At 39.1% G+C, this 15,727-nt stretch overlaps 1 protein-coding gene across 4 annotated transcripts in view; it reads right to left on the bottom strand.

Annotated features, from left to right (window-relative positions):
* The window catches only part of DAAM2 (dishevelled associated activator of morphogenesis 2), a 201,724-nt gene that overhangs the window by 63,753 nt on the left and 122,244 nt on the right, over positions 1 to 15,727 (bottom strand). For all 4 annotated transcript variants that reach the window (XM_074897033.1, XM_074897034.1, XM_074897032.1 and 1 more), the window contains 2 exons: positions 12,098 to 12,172; positions 5,524 to 5,618 (listed from right to left, as the gene is read on the bottom strand). In XM_074897033.1, the coding sequence (XP_074753134.1) occupies positions 5,524 to 5,618; positions 12,098 to 12,172 (170 nt within the window). The remainder of the gene's footprint in view (positions 1 to 5,523; positions 5,619 to 12,097; positions 12,173 to 15,727) is intronic.

The raw sequence follows: 15,727 nt of genomic DNA, 5'->3' as shown, positions 1-15,727 counted from the left end.
GCAAATAATTTCTCTAGATCACTTTGTTTACCTCCTGGCTTCTCAAACAAGTCATTCAGGTAGGTGCACTTTTTTAGAATGTCTGAATGCAAAACCATGTGAACTACACTTGAATTATCAGTCTAACAAAATGTCCACCAACAATCATATGTCCATGACCACTATCAAAACAGCATAACGTAGAAAGACACCTCAAACAAATTAAAAGGTCATTAAAAAAATGCCATCTGTGTACCAAATTAAAAATACCAAAAGTCTGTGTCACCGTGCTTTTACTCAGACCCTCTCCCTCTCCATTGGACACTTCCTTATGTACTATCTTTCTCTTTTCCGTCCTTAAGTGAGATACCATTCCTAATATGCAACGGTAACAGAAGCACTGTACTGAAAGACTGAATTTCACTGGTCTCTGTTCACGTGTCTGCACCACCAAGACAAACCTGAGCCATATATATCTCTTGGATAATATGGACTTGACACATGTATGGTCTTCTGGTGGTTACACCCCACAGGAATTTTTAGGGCCTACCTGAAAGTTGTATTCACTATGCTGACAAATTTGCCAACTTTCAGCTTATTTGGGCCAGTAGTTTGACCAGAAACATGGCAAAGCCTGGTGCTTTCAACAAAGTTTCAGTCTGAGGTTTGGGTTTTGTTCAAAACTGAATTTCAAAGCGAATACCGGGTAAGGGCAAGCACACACAGGAACACATGTGCACCAAAAATGAAAACAAGCTTTAGCTGAACGAAGCTAACACAATCTGCCAAGTTTCACACAGGTCTGATAGCACATTTTTTGGATACATCATCTTGTCTACCCAAACAAATCATAGGAGGAGAAGCCCCTCTGCTTGCAGGCCAGAGAGCAGGATCAACATTGTGCACCAGGAATTTGGTAAGTCAGTCAAAGCAGATTGTTATTTAAACTGATTCTAGAGAGATTAAAACTTAGTTCAGTTTCTGTAATGCATTTAGCTGCTAGCATGCCAAAGAAGACTGAAATAAGTTCATTTATGGCTAAAAGAGTTGCTGCTAAGGATGTATTTGGAACCAAAATAAGCACAAACTCAATGTGTTACCAAACAATGTGATGCCAATGACTTCTGAGCATTTCTCTAACCCTGGGCCTAAAGAGCAGAGTCACTCTTTGCCTCTACACTGGAAGGACTAGTTTAAATTCTCCTTCTCCTCCTCAATTCAAAAAGTTCAGTTCTATGAATCCACCTTATACCTTAGCTATTCCCTCTGTCTTTTAGGGGAGAGGAAAAAAAAAAAAAAGCGCAGATGTTTTGTTGTTCTCTTCAGTTCCAGGGCTGAGGGAAGACTTAAGATGGATACCTTTCTGAAGATACAGAGCTCTACTGATAAAAGAAAACATCCTGAAGAAGCAGCTGAACAAAGGGTCCCTTAAACATACTTCTGGATGGAACACTTGGTCTTATGACAAGACATACTAGGCACTACAACCTTCATGTAATTTAGCCTGCTCTGATGACCATGTGGAAAGAAATGCACAAAAGTCACATTGTCCCAGTTAAGCACAATCCTTTACTAAATTCACTGGCAGAGCAATTTTTCTAAGACTGTTTGGATGAGGTCATTGCAAAAAGGAGGCATGCACAGGAAAGTGCTGTGTGTCACAGACCTTGATTAATGACATAATTAAAAATTATGTCGGGATTTTCCTGTACTCTTCCTAGTCCAGAGAGCAAACAGTAAACTGCATTACTCAATAGGAATCAAAATCAAGTACCTTCCCACTTCAGCTGACATCAAAAGCAGGAATCAAATGATGATTTTCACCTTCCTTTTCTAAAACATTTAGTAGTACCCTGTTCTCTAAAACCAGAAATCATGCAAGAGTGAGATAAAGAAATGGCAATAGCAGTTTCTGGGCCAACAGACACTCTCAGTATGAGGACTTGTTCAGTGTGGGGAGGTGTGTGTGTAAATATCTGTACAGGGAAAAAAAAAATAAGTGGGAGTTTAGGTGACTGGCTGAGAGCCATAATACACTGTTCAGTGCTTGCGCATCTGTATGTCTGTAAGCAGGGATGCTAGTGTATACGTGTATGGATGTGCAAAAGCAAAGCCAGCTCATACAAATAAAGTACCTTCTTCCTCACAATATACATGTGTAAGTAACCGCCATCCTATACATCCTGTATGCTGCAAATTAAGGTCTTGTTCTAGACTGGAAGGTGTAAAGTTAAGCATACTTGCCAATGCATTCTGGCTAACACTTTCAAAAACTCAAGTGTAAATAAAGCAGGGTGTGTTTTACTAGGTGCTAAACAAGCAAATTAAAGCCTAACCTCACCTCATACTCTCACTTGACCAGTTTAGCACACTTTAAAAGGCAGGGCGCCTCTTAGCCTTTCAAGTTTTAGAGAGTGCTGATCAGAATGAGTTAGCTAGCTTTAATAACAAACCTTTCATCCAAATACGGATGCAGCAGCCTAAGAGGTAATGACCCACTGATGGATTCCAAGTGGGGGGGGGGCAAACAGTCTCCCTGTGAGACTTGACAGCTCAGGAAAGATGGAAAGATCATATGCTATGGGTGTGCAGAGAGCAGGATGTTCCCACCCTGTTAAAAGTCAAGGCTACACTTCCCTGCTGCATCACTTTTTGCATCTGTGAGCATGCATAATCCTGACAACTAGTGAACTGCTAAAAAATTCAGCATAATGGATTTTGCTTGCTGGATCACCTCCAGTATGCACTTGTATACAACATGGCTATATCAAACAAAAATAACAGGAGGTAAATCTGAATTAAGCAAAAGGAAAAAAGCAGACAGCAAAGGGAGTTATGATGATTCAGACTGAAGGAAGTATTTTTCTGGGGTTCCAAAAAGTGATTCTTTTTTTGTCCAGACCCTTGTAAATTTTTACTGTTGCTGCATTTCTGAACCTCCATTTTTGGGCACTAAAATACCAAAAGGAAAGCTCTTCTCTCACTGCTTCTGTCCAGCAGTTTGTCATCACACTTGTTTATAGTCGTAAGTTCTTAAAAACCTAAAAGAAAATGTGTTTCCTTACAAGATGCAGATGTGGATTTTTTGTTCTCTAAGGCTGGGGTTGTTCCTGCATGCTGGGACATAACATGTCTTTATTATTTCAGGGCAGCTCCTAAATACCAGAACAAAACACTCTTGCTAAAATGGGCCCAACTAGCTGCCCAGGGATGCTTCTATCACCTTTTCTCCAAAGAGGAGAGGAACTTGAGTTTGAGTACGTCTGCTTCAGTTTTTGTTGCTGTTAGAACTGCTGGGTTGGAATAGAGGCGTAGATTACTACCATTACTCTGCATTTTCTACTAGAAGAGGCATTTCAACAGTAAAATAAAACACAAAGACAATACACGCATTTTTCTTCTTTTGTTTCCTCCAGATCAGAGAATTCAAGCAGAGGAGCCTATTGATAAACTCTCAGAGCCCCTGTGTACCCTACCATCACAAATGGATTCCAGACAGCACATCCTGTGTGAACTTAGGTCTCTATTTTCTTCAGAGGCCTGATGAACAGAAGTGGTAAGGAAAATAGGATTTGATGTCCAAATTCAGCTAGAAAGACTAGTATTTTGAAGGCTTTGGTATTATACTGCTTATGAGAGGGATCTGATGGAGCCGAGGGCCTCTCTACTGCAACCTTTCCATCAAGAAGAAATTGGCTTGTTGATCAGGCATTGGCACACAGCCCATTTGGCAGCTAACGAATTGAGTCGCTGGAAATTAGTTGAGACATAGGACTTAACTCAAAATTTGGCTTGGCTTAACTGTTTAAAAAAAAAAAAAAAAAGCCCCATAACCATCGCCAGTGATTTAGAAGAGAACACTTTATAGGGCAGCTCATAGATGCTTGTACTGAAGCTTGCTAGGGTTATTATAAACAGATGAAACACAGGCTGTTGTCAAGGGGATCCAGCAGAAGCAAGACAGGTCTGAGAAGGAAAACCTTATAACGTTTTGAGCAAAGGACATTTCCCTTTCTCCTTCTCTACTGTCTTGCTCTCAACAAGAAGGCTGGGCTGTCCTATTAAAAATGACAGAGCAGAACAACCAAAGGCAGCCACCAAAGTGTTTCAGGTGGACATAACAGAGAGTCCTTGCTGCTGTAACTATGCTCAATGAAAGCTATCATTTTCACAGAGTAAGCATCAAACCAGCTCCACATAAATGCAATAGCGTTGCTAAATCAAGTCTCAACAGCACAGGAGTTTGGTTTAAAATTCTTGTGAGAGTTTGGAGTCTCGCAGTTGTCTTGGCTTCCATTTTAACATAAAGTCCAGATGCACTTTACTGTGTTCTCTGTTTTAAGACATGACAGACAGGATCAGTCACTTATCCATCCCCTCGGGCTTAGGTCTCAATATAGGCCACTGTTTCTCCACTTCCATATTAAAAGCACTCACCCTACCCACATGCTAAAGGTACAAAAAACTGATGAATCTTTATGCCTCAGAATCTGGCCTTGTGCTCTCTTACAGCCCGTCACAACAGGAGGTAAAAAACTGAGGTTTAAGCTGACATGTTCTACCTCACACTTGCTGTGAGGTGAGAAGCTGCATGCAGTGAACTTTTTAAACATCATGAAGGGGAGAAGCACAATCGGCACTTAGCTCTGCAAGAAGTCCCAGAAATATCTTCACTTCAAGTCAACATAACTGCAATGCAAACTCTTTGAGATAAATTTTTTTGGCTGTATTCATTTATTTAATTTGTTTGGTTTGGTTAGTTTCCACCCCCCCCCAAAATCCTATTTGCTTAGACATTACTCTGAAACTATGACTTCAGCATAGTGTGGATGCAAATGCATTTGGTCTATTTTGGGCCCAATACAAAGACATTCAGAAACTTTTTGACCAAGTGTTTCCTGAGATCATATCAACTACAGTTACTGCTTCTGCACAATGCTCTTCTTAAGTGTTAAGTGGAAAAGGTTTCTATGCTTTTTAGTTTGCTATTGTTCAGAGCTTTGTTCCCAGAAAAACAAAGATGACCTTACCTTCAAAGACACAGTACACAATAAAGTCTCTTAACATTTCTCTACACCACAGTTACACATAAAACAGGAAGAATGCCAAACCAGGTGATGTCAGATGGATTAGCTGCTTTGTACCAAACAGTTCACATTACTAAAGATAAGGGGAAGCTTGAATTCAAAGTTCAGAGTACAGGCTGAGATTTTGCCCAACATGAATCAAATTACATGGGACGTTCAGGGGGCTATGAAGTCTAAAATCTGATCTTCATAGTCATTACTGGTGTTTGCACATATATGCCACAGGTTTTTCACATCAGACTTCGTCTTTTATTTTCCTGAAGCTACATGCTTCAGCATTAGTGTGCCCTTCCAACTAGGCAGACCTAGGGACTGTAGGGTTCTCTGTGGATTGTCTGAAATATCAGAGAGGTTTGTGTGAGGTGAGACAATGAGGTTTCTGTCTGTGCCACTCTTTCCCATGTCACATCTGACCATAGGGAGGCAGTGAATTGTGATGAAAGACAAATAACATTACCTCATGGGCTGAGTCCGCAGAGCTGTCTTCAAGTCTTCAACTATTTTATTTTTCATTTCTGTTTCTTCTTCATCGAATGCATACAGAGTCTGCATCTGTTCAGAAAAGAGGATGACAATCAGGAAAGCTCAGGCTGCCTGGAAGCTAAGAGACAGGCCGGGAATTATGAAAAACAACTATCCCATCAACCCATGCTGAGGTGCCTGCCGACCTCTCACCAGGAAAGCAGCGCCTCAGCTACAAAACTGAATCCAGATGAGGCTGCTCATGTGGACTGGCAGCAGCATACTGCTTTGCCACACCGGCTAAACTAGGGTTCTCAGATTACCCCCCAAAAATCATGCTTGCCAGTATGCCCTCAGAAAACTGTACCTAATTTGGAACAGTGATCTGCATGGTGATCTACGGATATGAGAGGCAAAGTTTGTAGGGAGAGGTAATATCTTTTATTACACTGACATGACTCGAGGCGGGGGGGGGGGGGGGGGGGGGGGGGGGGGGGGAGAAGAGAAAAACCCCAGATTTGTGTGTCAGGTTTCAAAGCATAAAAGCTTTTTCTTCAAGTGATTATACAGCCTGCAAGCACCCTGAATTACAGTTTGTGTACATACAAGTTTGATTTTTTTCTTCCCCACACCAAGCACATAATCTGTTTTCAGATACTGATTTTCCCTATATACTTTGCCCTTGCTAATTAGAAGCATTTATTGCAAAAAGCTGGATCATCATAAAATCCCCGTCCCTGTTTTTTAACAAGTGAACTGAAACATGCAGAGACTAGATTTTCCCCCAGAGTGCAGCCTGAGATAAATAGAGCTTCCAGTTAACTGGAACTGAAGATGCTGTGGGTCACTGAAAATTATGGTGAAAGATGATGAGTGGAATACACACAAAAAATAAGGTTTTCAAAGTCAAACAATGCTATTAAAAAAAGTGATATAACAGGAAATCAGGGTCCTAGATCTACACTCAGCACCACTGCTACCTTGTGATGTGAAGCAATACTCTTCATTTGCCCATCGCATATACCATTCAGGCTCACCACTGGCTTTTTAAAAAGTCAAGACTCAACGCTGGGAATTCTTAGCCTATAGCTATGTCTTCTTAGCCTCTTTAACTGTAAAACAGGGAGGATAAATGACTCTCTCATTGCAGGACTTCTCAGGGATATCACTCAGTAATATCTGGAGAGCAGCTCTGAACCCCTTCTCAGACGAATAACCCAATTAAACAAGTATCATCTATCAGAGATCTGATATTATACCCCTCTGTGGTGGAATCCAAGTAACTACAATTATGGCCCATTACAGCAAAATGTTTAAGTCTTTATTTTACTATTTAGCAAGCACCAAAGAAAACCTTCCTCTCATAGGAACTTCCTTTAACTCTCCTCCCCACCCCACCAGCCCAACACCTCACTTCCCTTGGAAGTGCTCCCACGTTGCTTGCTTTTGCAAACCACGTGGTGCCAACACATGTCGGATCCTGAGGGTGGTCATTTGGCTACATGCCTTGCTGTCTTATACTGAACAGCTGGCATAAGGAGATGTGTTTAACTCTAGGGGTCCTCTCTCTGATCCACGCTAAAGTCAAATTCACTCAGTAACAGAGCAAGCTATTTCCTGCCCTAATGGAATGACAGAGCGCTACTGATGGAAAATGAGCTGATGATGTTTTATCTTTTGCCAGCATCCCCCGACAGCCAGCAACATAAATTGAAATGCTTAAGCCAAGCCATATATGATCCCCCTCTTTGAAAAATAAACAGAAATCCTGAACAGGCATTATGGAATCCCAATGGCAGAGTCCTGGGGTGTGATTTGGGGCTTGATTTGTATTTTCTTGGGTGACAGCCCATCTGGTCATCTTTCCTTTGGCCCATAAATGCTCCTTTGAAAGGCTCCCATTCCTCCAACAGCTTAATTTCTCCTCTGAGCCATTGTGGGGAGAAAGCAAATGGATGCTAGGAAGGTACTCAACAGTATTTTGTTCGGAGGAAAAAAAGGCCCATTTCCAAATGAAACAAATACAAATAATCCTGCCTTTACAACAGAGGGTGATTATAGAAAACCCCTTTTCTAAAGCTGCAGGCAGCCAAGAGCCCTTCATTTCTCACTTTTCTTCATGGCCAGGAACTCAAATCCTCATGCCCTCTCTAAAGGCATACTGGTCACGCGTTTGCATTATGAAATAGCTTTCTCGGCAAGAGTTATAGAAAACATAATTGTCCCTAAGAGACAAAGGGGAGAGAACTGTCATTATCTGAGGCTGGATTTCATTAAATGTGGCTGACTGATGAATCGCTTCCCTGAACTACGAACTGCACTCGAGGACTACTCAAGCACTGATGCACCGAGGATGCAGATAGTTACTATCAGTTAACCAAACATACCAGAAAGAGGAAGCAAAATAGTTCCAGGTCCTTATCCAGTTGCTAAAGAGTGGTATACATAAGGCTTATTTTTACAAGCACATTATGCATATTTAAATTTCTCCAGATTAAGTGCATCACCCAGGAAAGTATAGCATCTAGTTACTTGATTTGCGAGTTCGAAAAAGTTCACAAATTTGTGAAAACATTCATTCACATGGAATTTGATGTGTAAAACTTCAGGTAGTCCAAGACATTACTTTGGAAGATTTGGCTCCATTTAATATTAAATATTTTAGTTTTATTAAAAGCACAGATTAATTCCCACACCTTATCCTAATGGCTAATCATTCCCCTAAACTGCTGGGAAGGAAAATACAGGACCATAATGACAGTACATGTGAGAAAGAGAGAGAAAAAAGAAAAATTAAAAAAAGGGCATGAACTACCATCAGCAGTACACTATATGATGGACCTAGTTTTACTTAACAGTCTCACACAAATGCAATGAAAAAAAGAAAGAAGCAAATAGAATAAAAGTGAAAAAGCAACCTGGATGTTCTGATTTTTCATTATAGTCCAATCTTTTTCTTTAGATCTTGTCTAAAATCATAACCAACAAAGTGTTATCATTATTTAATCACTTTCAGTTCATAAACAAATATAAGTAAAATTAAAATCAAAGTCTGATTAAAAAATATTGTATTGCATACCTCCTATGACATACCTAGACAATACTACTTTAAAACATTTCTTCCAAGAAAACAAGTCAGTTGAACTTCAGAGTGCACCACATCTCTAACTACATTAAGGCTAAACTAAGAGGATAAACTACGAATCATCAAGTATGAATAGATGTAATTTAAAAAACCTGAACTTTCAAGCAAATAAATTTAAAGTAACATAGATATCACCTAACCCAGATGGAGGAGAGAATTATCATCCACCTGCTAAATTCTGCTGAAAGAGATATTTTTTCTGATGTCCCATGAAGCTGCTCTGCCATGAACAAATGCTTTCTGAGTCAAGGAAAAGGGCTTGGTTACAGCTGTATTTATTAATCTTGACCCTTGTCTCATACTCTTGACAGAGCCATCTCTCCAGAAAAGCTGGATCTGCAACTACTGTTCACCTGAAAGTCTCTCTGTGAAAATGCATACACAGCCAAGCTCATAAAAGCAACACAGTGCTGTTCAAAAGTTTTCCTCCCCAGTGAAGTGAGGGCTGTGTTTATTTGTGCTGCCCAGCAGACAGTATCCTGGGGTGAGGAGGGCAGGAGGAGTACAGGGATATTTCTTTACAAGTGATATTAACAGGGCAGCTGCTCCATTTTCAAGAAAAGAAGTTTTGTGCATTAAGAAAACATGAATCAGTAGAAGATGACAATGACCTTGATAATGGAAATGGTCTCTAATTGAGGGCATGCAAGCTCTCCACAATCACTGGTATTATTTATAGCATGTAGACATTAGAGTACCAGGCAAATTTGAAGGCTCCTCTTTCTAAGTTAACAGCTGTCCCTTCTCTTAAGGATTGGTCTAGAAGACAGTCTACCAATGACCTACTTGGTTCCTTCCTTTCAGTCAGGCTACCTGAAGGATGGGAGAGTCCCTCCACAGGAATTGCACACTACAGACTCCAGTTTTAATGTTGTATACTCTTGTGAGAATTGGGTGTAAAAACTATTAAAATTTTAAAAGTCACAGCAACAAAAAAAATTGTGGGAACAGAACTGTGCCTAAAATGCATGGCTTTTTGAACTGGATCAGGAATCTGTGACCTAAAGTGCTTCCTAACATAGTGGTCTGAGGTTACAAGTAGGGAATGTCAAACATGTCAGGAATCACCACATTGCTCGCTCGCATAATCTGTGAGGGGCAGATATGATGGGTAACGCTGCAACGGATCTTCTGAGAAAATGATCCTTGAGCACAGAGGCCTTGGCCTGCTGAAAGCCACAGAAAGATATTTAATGATATCAACAGGATAAAGGAGCCATTTCTATTTTATCAGCAGGTAAACTTTTCTGTCAATCTAATACTAGAAAAATATCAATTAAGCAAAAGGATATAGAAAGAGATGTGAAAACTGCATGTAAATGATTCTTATGCAGTTACCTCACAGGAGATGCAAAGATTAAATTTTACTAAAAAAACAGGACTTAGGGGTTTAAACTAACACCTCTGCGATTATTGCTACTATTTCAACTTTAATACTTCTTGCAATATTTCTAATTAAAATATTGCAATACCTGATAGTGCCCAAGGGACACAAATTGAAATAGACTAGACAGTGTCAGGAAGCAACATGAAACATGTTTTTCTTTCACGACTTCTGAGCCAACTCCACTTGGACACAGTTTTATAAAAAAAAGAATTTAAAAAACCACACCACTAAATTTAGGACTGAAATTACAAGGGACCCAAAATAACCATTTGGAAGTTAAGAATCTCAGAGGTCTAAATAATAATGAATAGAACATGTCTTTTAAAATGTGTAGGAGCTGCTTCTCATCTGTACTACTTCAGTTTTCCACTGATACAATTCCCGTGAAATCAAGTCAACCAAGTTTCACCTGCCTAAAAGTGGTAAATCAGAAGCAGGGGTTTTAACCCCAAAGGGTCTCCTCAGCACTTCAAGCATAAGAGTAAATCATGAGGCTTGAAGCGAAATAAAAGGTTATCAATCATTCAGTGCTGAGGCATACAAACAACATTACTGGGGCTGGTGTTTATTGGTGCTGTTAAAACATGTTTAAAATTAGAAAAATAGGCCAAAATATAGTCTCATTCCATGGAACTGCTCCAGATTTACAATAGTGGTACGTACGTATTCACTCCAGGTTTACATCAAGATCATTTAAAGACTAATCCAAAAGTCACTGAAATCAATGGAAAAACTTTCAGTAGATTCAAGAGGCCTTGGATCAAATTCTACCAGAAGTATTTGGCTCAGTGACATTGCAAGGTTTCATACTTTTTTTTTTTTTTTTTTTCCCCTTAATAGCCCTTCTAGAGCAAATTTGTTCAGTCAGGAAATCAAAGCACAGTGCCACGCCAGTCACAAAAGCTCAATCTATTTCTCAAAACAAGTCCATATTCTTTCTATTCTATTACTCTGCCTCAAGAAAACCTGGCATGAAGGAATGTGATAATTTTGTTTATTCATGACTCACAATAGAAACCAGTTTTTCTCTTATACTCTTAAAGTTATAATACCCTGTAAATCTTGATACATTTGTAATGTCCCAGATGTATTTCACCATGAGAAATGGATCAGTATTGACACATTTAGCATCCATTAAGGCATTATTTTTATGAAATTACTTTATAGCTCATAACCACAATAAAAAATGTGCAGAGAAGCCTTTAGAAATCAAACATAAAAGCATAAGTAAACAAACAAGGTGTGCTACCTAAGGTGCAGGGATCAGAATTCTATCATCACTTCTTCACAGCTGCCAAAAAAGCTGAGTGGACATTGCATATGAATAATGCGAGGCAAAATTTGACTATAAAAATCAGTAAAAGGATCAAATTTCAAGATAAAAGATCTACCATATCAAAGGAGATCAGTAGACACTATATGCAGGTGTGCTGCTTCTGCTGGTGACCAGCTCTACTGGATGCTTCAGAGGAAGAGACATATACAGCTATTCAACAAGGACAACTAAAAAACTTTTCCTCAAATATCTCATCGGCTTGTATCTGATGTCTAAGGTATTATGGCCTTATATTCCTCTATTTATCCGTTCTTATATAAATGGATATTATTTGACATAAACAGCTACCTGTTCTTTAATTCTTCTAGTAAACTATAATAATAAACCCAGTGTTATCTTGCAGATTAGTTAGAAATCAATTTGAAACCACACAACAAAACAAAACTTTACCTAGTTTTCAAATAGTTGCTTTTCTGATTCATCAAATAGTCTCTTGAGTTTTCATTCCAGAATCTAATCTGATTGCCTTCAGTGCTCAGTATTGTAGAAATAAAAACTGGAAATGCTTATGGTGCTTTCTAATCTATTCTTCTGGTAGAGCAAGGCTCTTTCTTAATACACATACTCATCTTCTTTCAGAAGTCTTATTTTAAATCAGTCTTGCATTTGTGCTAACATTCTTCTCCTTTGGGGACTTCTTCCTAAAGAAACACATCTCTATGATAGCATATCTTCCCTGCTTTGCAGGAGAGGTAACTTACTGCTGCCATGGAATTGATGCGGTCAATGTAGTAATCTGGCCAGCTGGTAGCAAGCTTATTAGGATCTTCTTGTTCCTGAAACAGAAAGTTAAACAAGGTTACACAAGGAGGTTTTACAAGATTAAATGCCACTGTAGAACCATCTGGGATTCTTCACTGCACTGCTCTTTATTGTGGTATGTCCCCCCTTGTCTCATGCACATAGATGTGCAGCATTTATTAGAAAGATTTCTGAAACTGTAATGTTAGCACTGTCACCGTGGTGTGTCAGATAAAAAGAATCCCTTTCAGCTATTAAAAACAGAAAATAAAGTTTGATGGAGACACGGTTACCTTTGGCATCTAAGCAGCAAACCTCAATCCCTTAAACGTACTATATTTCCAAGTAGAAGGATAGCTCATTTACAGGTTTACATTTTGTAGCTTTATATTGACAGATATTATAAATTATTTTGCCTCTCTACTGCTAGATTGATGGTGGGACTTACCAGGAAAGGGGTTTAACATCTGCTATGGAGAAAAAAAATAAATAAAGAAAAATCAAGGAACCTGTAAAGAAGTCAAAAGATTGCCTCATTTTGACATGATAAGCAAAAGAAGAGGTTTAAACTGGACATTAGGAAGCATTTCTTTACCAACAGGGTGGTAAAACACTGGAACAGGCTTCCCAGAGAGATGGTCGATGCCTTTAAATATTGCCTTAGTTTTCAGTCAGCCCTGAAGTGCTCAGGCAGTTGGAACAATCATTGTAGGTCCCTTCCAACTGAAATATAATATTCTATTGTATTCTAAAAAGTTAAGCACAACCTCAGAACACCTGAAGGAACAGAACAGCATCCCCTCAAATACAGTAGGAGCAGTATTAATCTTTCTATCCCTATCTCCCAAACAATCCACTGGAAATCACCTTCGTTAGACTATGCTCAACCAAGAGTAACTCCTAAAAGAAGACACAGCCCTACTCAGGAACCAATTCTTTCTTGTTCCTTTGCTGTTCAGGGGAAATGACATTTCATTCTCTATTTCTAGATAGGCATAATATCACTGTCAAAATGAGGATGGGTTTCTAGGATCCTAATCTCCCATTATAAACTACAAATAACTCATATTAAGACTTCTAGCATATGATAAGAGATTGAACCATGTGACTCATCCTAAGGATGTCCAAAGATGTATGAAGACTGTGTGGATCCCACCAATGTTGTCTGTGTACAAATGCTTACTCATACTAGAAAAGTTACTCTGGAAGATATACAGAACAATATTAAATGTGTAGGTCTAGCAGAGTACCTCAGCTATTCCAAAACTGTTTGGTTTAGAGATGAGAAATAGCTATACATGCTCCCTGCTGGACCACATTCAAAAAACACCTTGCTACCTGACAAGCTCCTGCCAGGCTACATACCAACAGGTGGCAACAACTCTGCACAAAAAAAAACCCATCTTCGCGTTTAGAATTGAAACCAAAATCATGACTGAGACTTGAATCTTTCCTTCCCCTCTCTTCGTTCCACTGGTCTTTCAACATGTAAACTAAAGGAATATCTCCATTCATGACAAGGAGTAGTATCTCCGTACCAACGAAACAGCTTTGTCCCTGTCTAGCTTAGGACTGCAGTACAGACACATCCGATACAGATCACAACTCTTTATTCAGCCCTTGCATCCAACTGAACAATTAAGAAGAGCAGAAGATTTTTAAACAAAGCATCATATAGTAGACTACTACTATATGAAAAGTACAAGAGGTTGGCAAAGTGTCAAGAGATATCAATTACATTCACAGATGCTTTGCACCCACCACCTCATGATAATAAATGGTTCAATGAAGAAAAGGTGATCTTTTTCAAGTTAAGTGAGTTCTGCTGGTTTTCCTTACTTCCCTTACCTGGCCACAATCATCAGGAATTTGATAGACCCACATCCACGTCAAATGGCACATTATAGAAATATGCAACTCCCTACCAATAGCCAGTTAGAATTGCTACACCGCGTGTTATTAGTAGACTGCCTTTTGCTGCCCCTTTCCTGTATAGAATATCTAGTGACAATCATAACCCTGACAATGGTTAGAACTTGGTAGACCTTAACCTCCCATAAAAAAGTCAATATGTGACCTTGCTGATGGAAAAATAAATTAAAACATACAACAAGCATTATTTTTATAAGATAATCTTATCATCCCCAAAGAGAACAATAGAGATGGGGAGCTATATCCAGAGGTAGTGAAGTAAAGTAATTCTGCAGGCAATCAGGTTGAGCCAATAATCTGAAGTGCAAGGTATGCTCATATGCCCTTGTGAAATTTTTCTTTGCCTAGAAATACAGAAGTCCAAGTGACAGCTATGATTGTTTGCAGAGTACAGGTGACATTGTCAGAACAGGGAATACATATGCATTCTCTTGCCTCCACTCTGAACTCCAAGTAAAGAAACAAACACATGTCAATTAAGAAATGCCTGGATCCATCCTTTATATCCCCAAAAGCTTCAATACTTTTCCTTAAAATTCTTTAGCGGAAAAATAAAAATCTAAATGGTGGAATGCTGCAAATAACCTTTCTAGATGTTTAGTTTAGACATGCATGCTGAAGTGCATCAGGATAGATACACTAAAAAAAAAAAGTCTGAATTCTGAATAATTTCTTACCTGAACCTAAACCGTTAGAAATTTCACAGCCAGAACCAAGAAGATTTCTTACTCTGATCCCTAAAGTATATCTGTATATGAGAATTGCCTGAAAAATGACATAAGGTCCTTGACATACCCTGCTTTTGACCATCCTCCATTCACTACAAATTGGTCTGAACTCTGAGTCTGTAAGTCTTATGTTTTGATGTTGTTTCTAATTAGAATTGGGAGAAAATTTATTTCAGTGGAACATAGTAAGTTTTTTTCCTGAACTAAAGCCCAGACTGAAGCTATACATTGCTGAGGTTGAAAAAGTTTTAGCAGATACTCCACTATGCAGTCTCCACTTTCTGAAGTTGTTCTGAAGACCCAGAAGCACATTAAGCAGAAAAATCCATCTAATTTCACTGGTCTTCCACGCTCCCTACTCATACCAAAATTTTATGGCTGTCAGTGTATGTTTTACTTCAATAGAGTAAATGTCATTATGTACTTAAAGCCTGGTACTTAATTTCCATTATGAAGCTCCAGAAAGCTACCTATACTCAAGATGCACATATAGGTTTTTATCCAGCGCCATGAAATTATTTAGTGGCGCAGTGTTATTTATAGCAATCACCTGGGCAACATTTTCAAAAGAGAGACAGGTTCACACCGGTAGCATCAGAGCCATTGGAAAAAATAATTTCATTGCCTAAACTATGGGAGTTTCTGGCCATGGCAAGAAATTGTTGTAGCATGTACCCAGAGAGAGGAAGATAAGTCAAAAATAGAAAATAATTTGGGGAGAGGGGTAACATCAGGATGCTGGGGGTTGGGTTTGGTTTTAATGTCTTCAGGGTTTTGACCGTCAAATAAAACCTCAGAGAAAACTGCAAGGCAACTTGATGATAATGGCAATTGCCTTGCTCCAGAAGATACAGAGAAGGAGAAAAAAAAAAAAAAAGCCAAACCAAAAAATGAGGCCCTAATATACAAAGTCACATAGGTATCAAAAGC

Source organism: Athene noctua, chromosome 1 (genome assembly GCF_965140245.1).
Source record: "Athene noctua chromosome 1, bAthNoc1.hap1.1, whole genome shotgun sequence".
Taxonomy (NCBI): Eukaryota; Metazoa; Chordata; class Aves; order Strigiformes; family Strigidae; genus Athene; species Athene noctua.
This window is presented reverse-complemented; position numbering and strand designations above follow the sequence as displayed.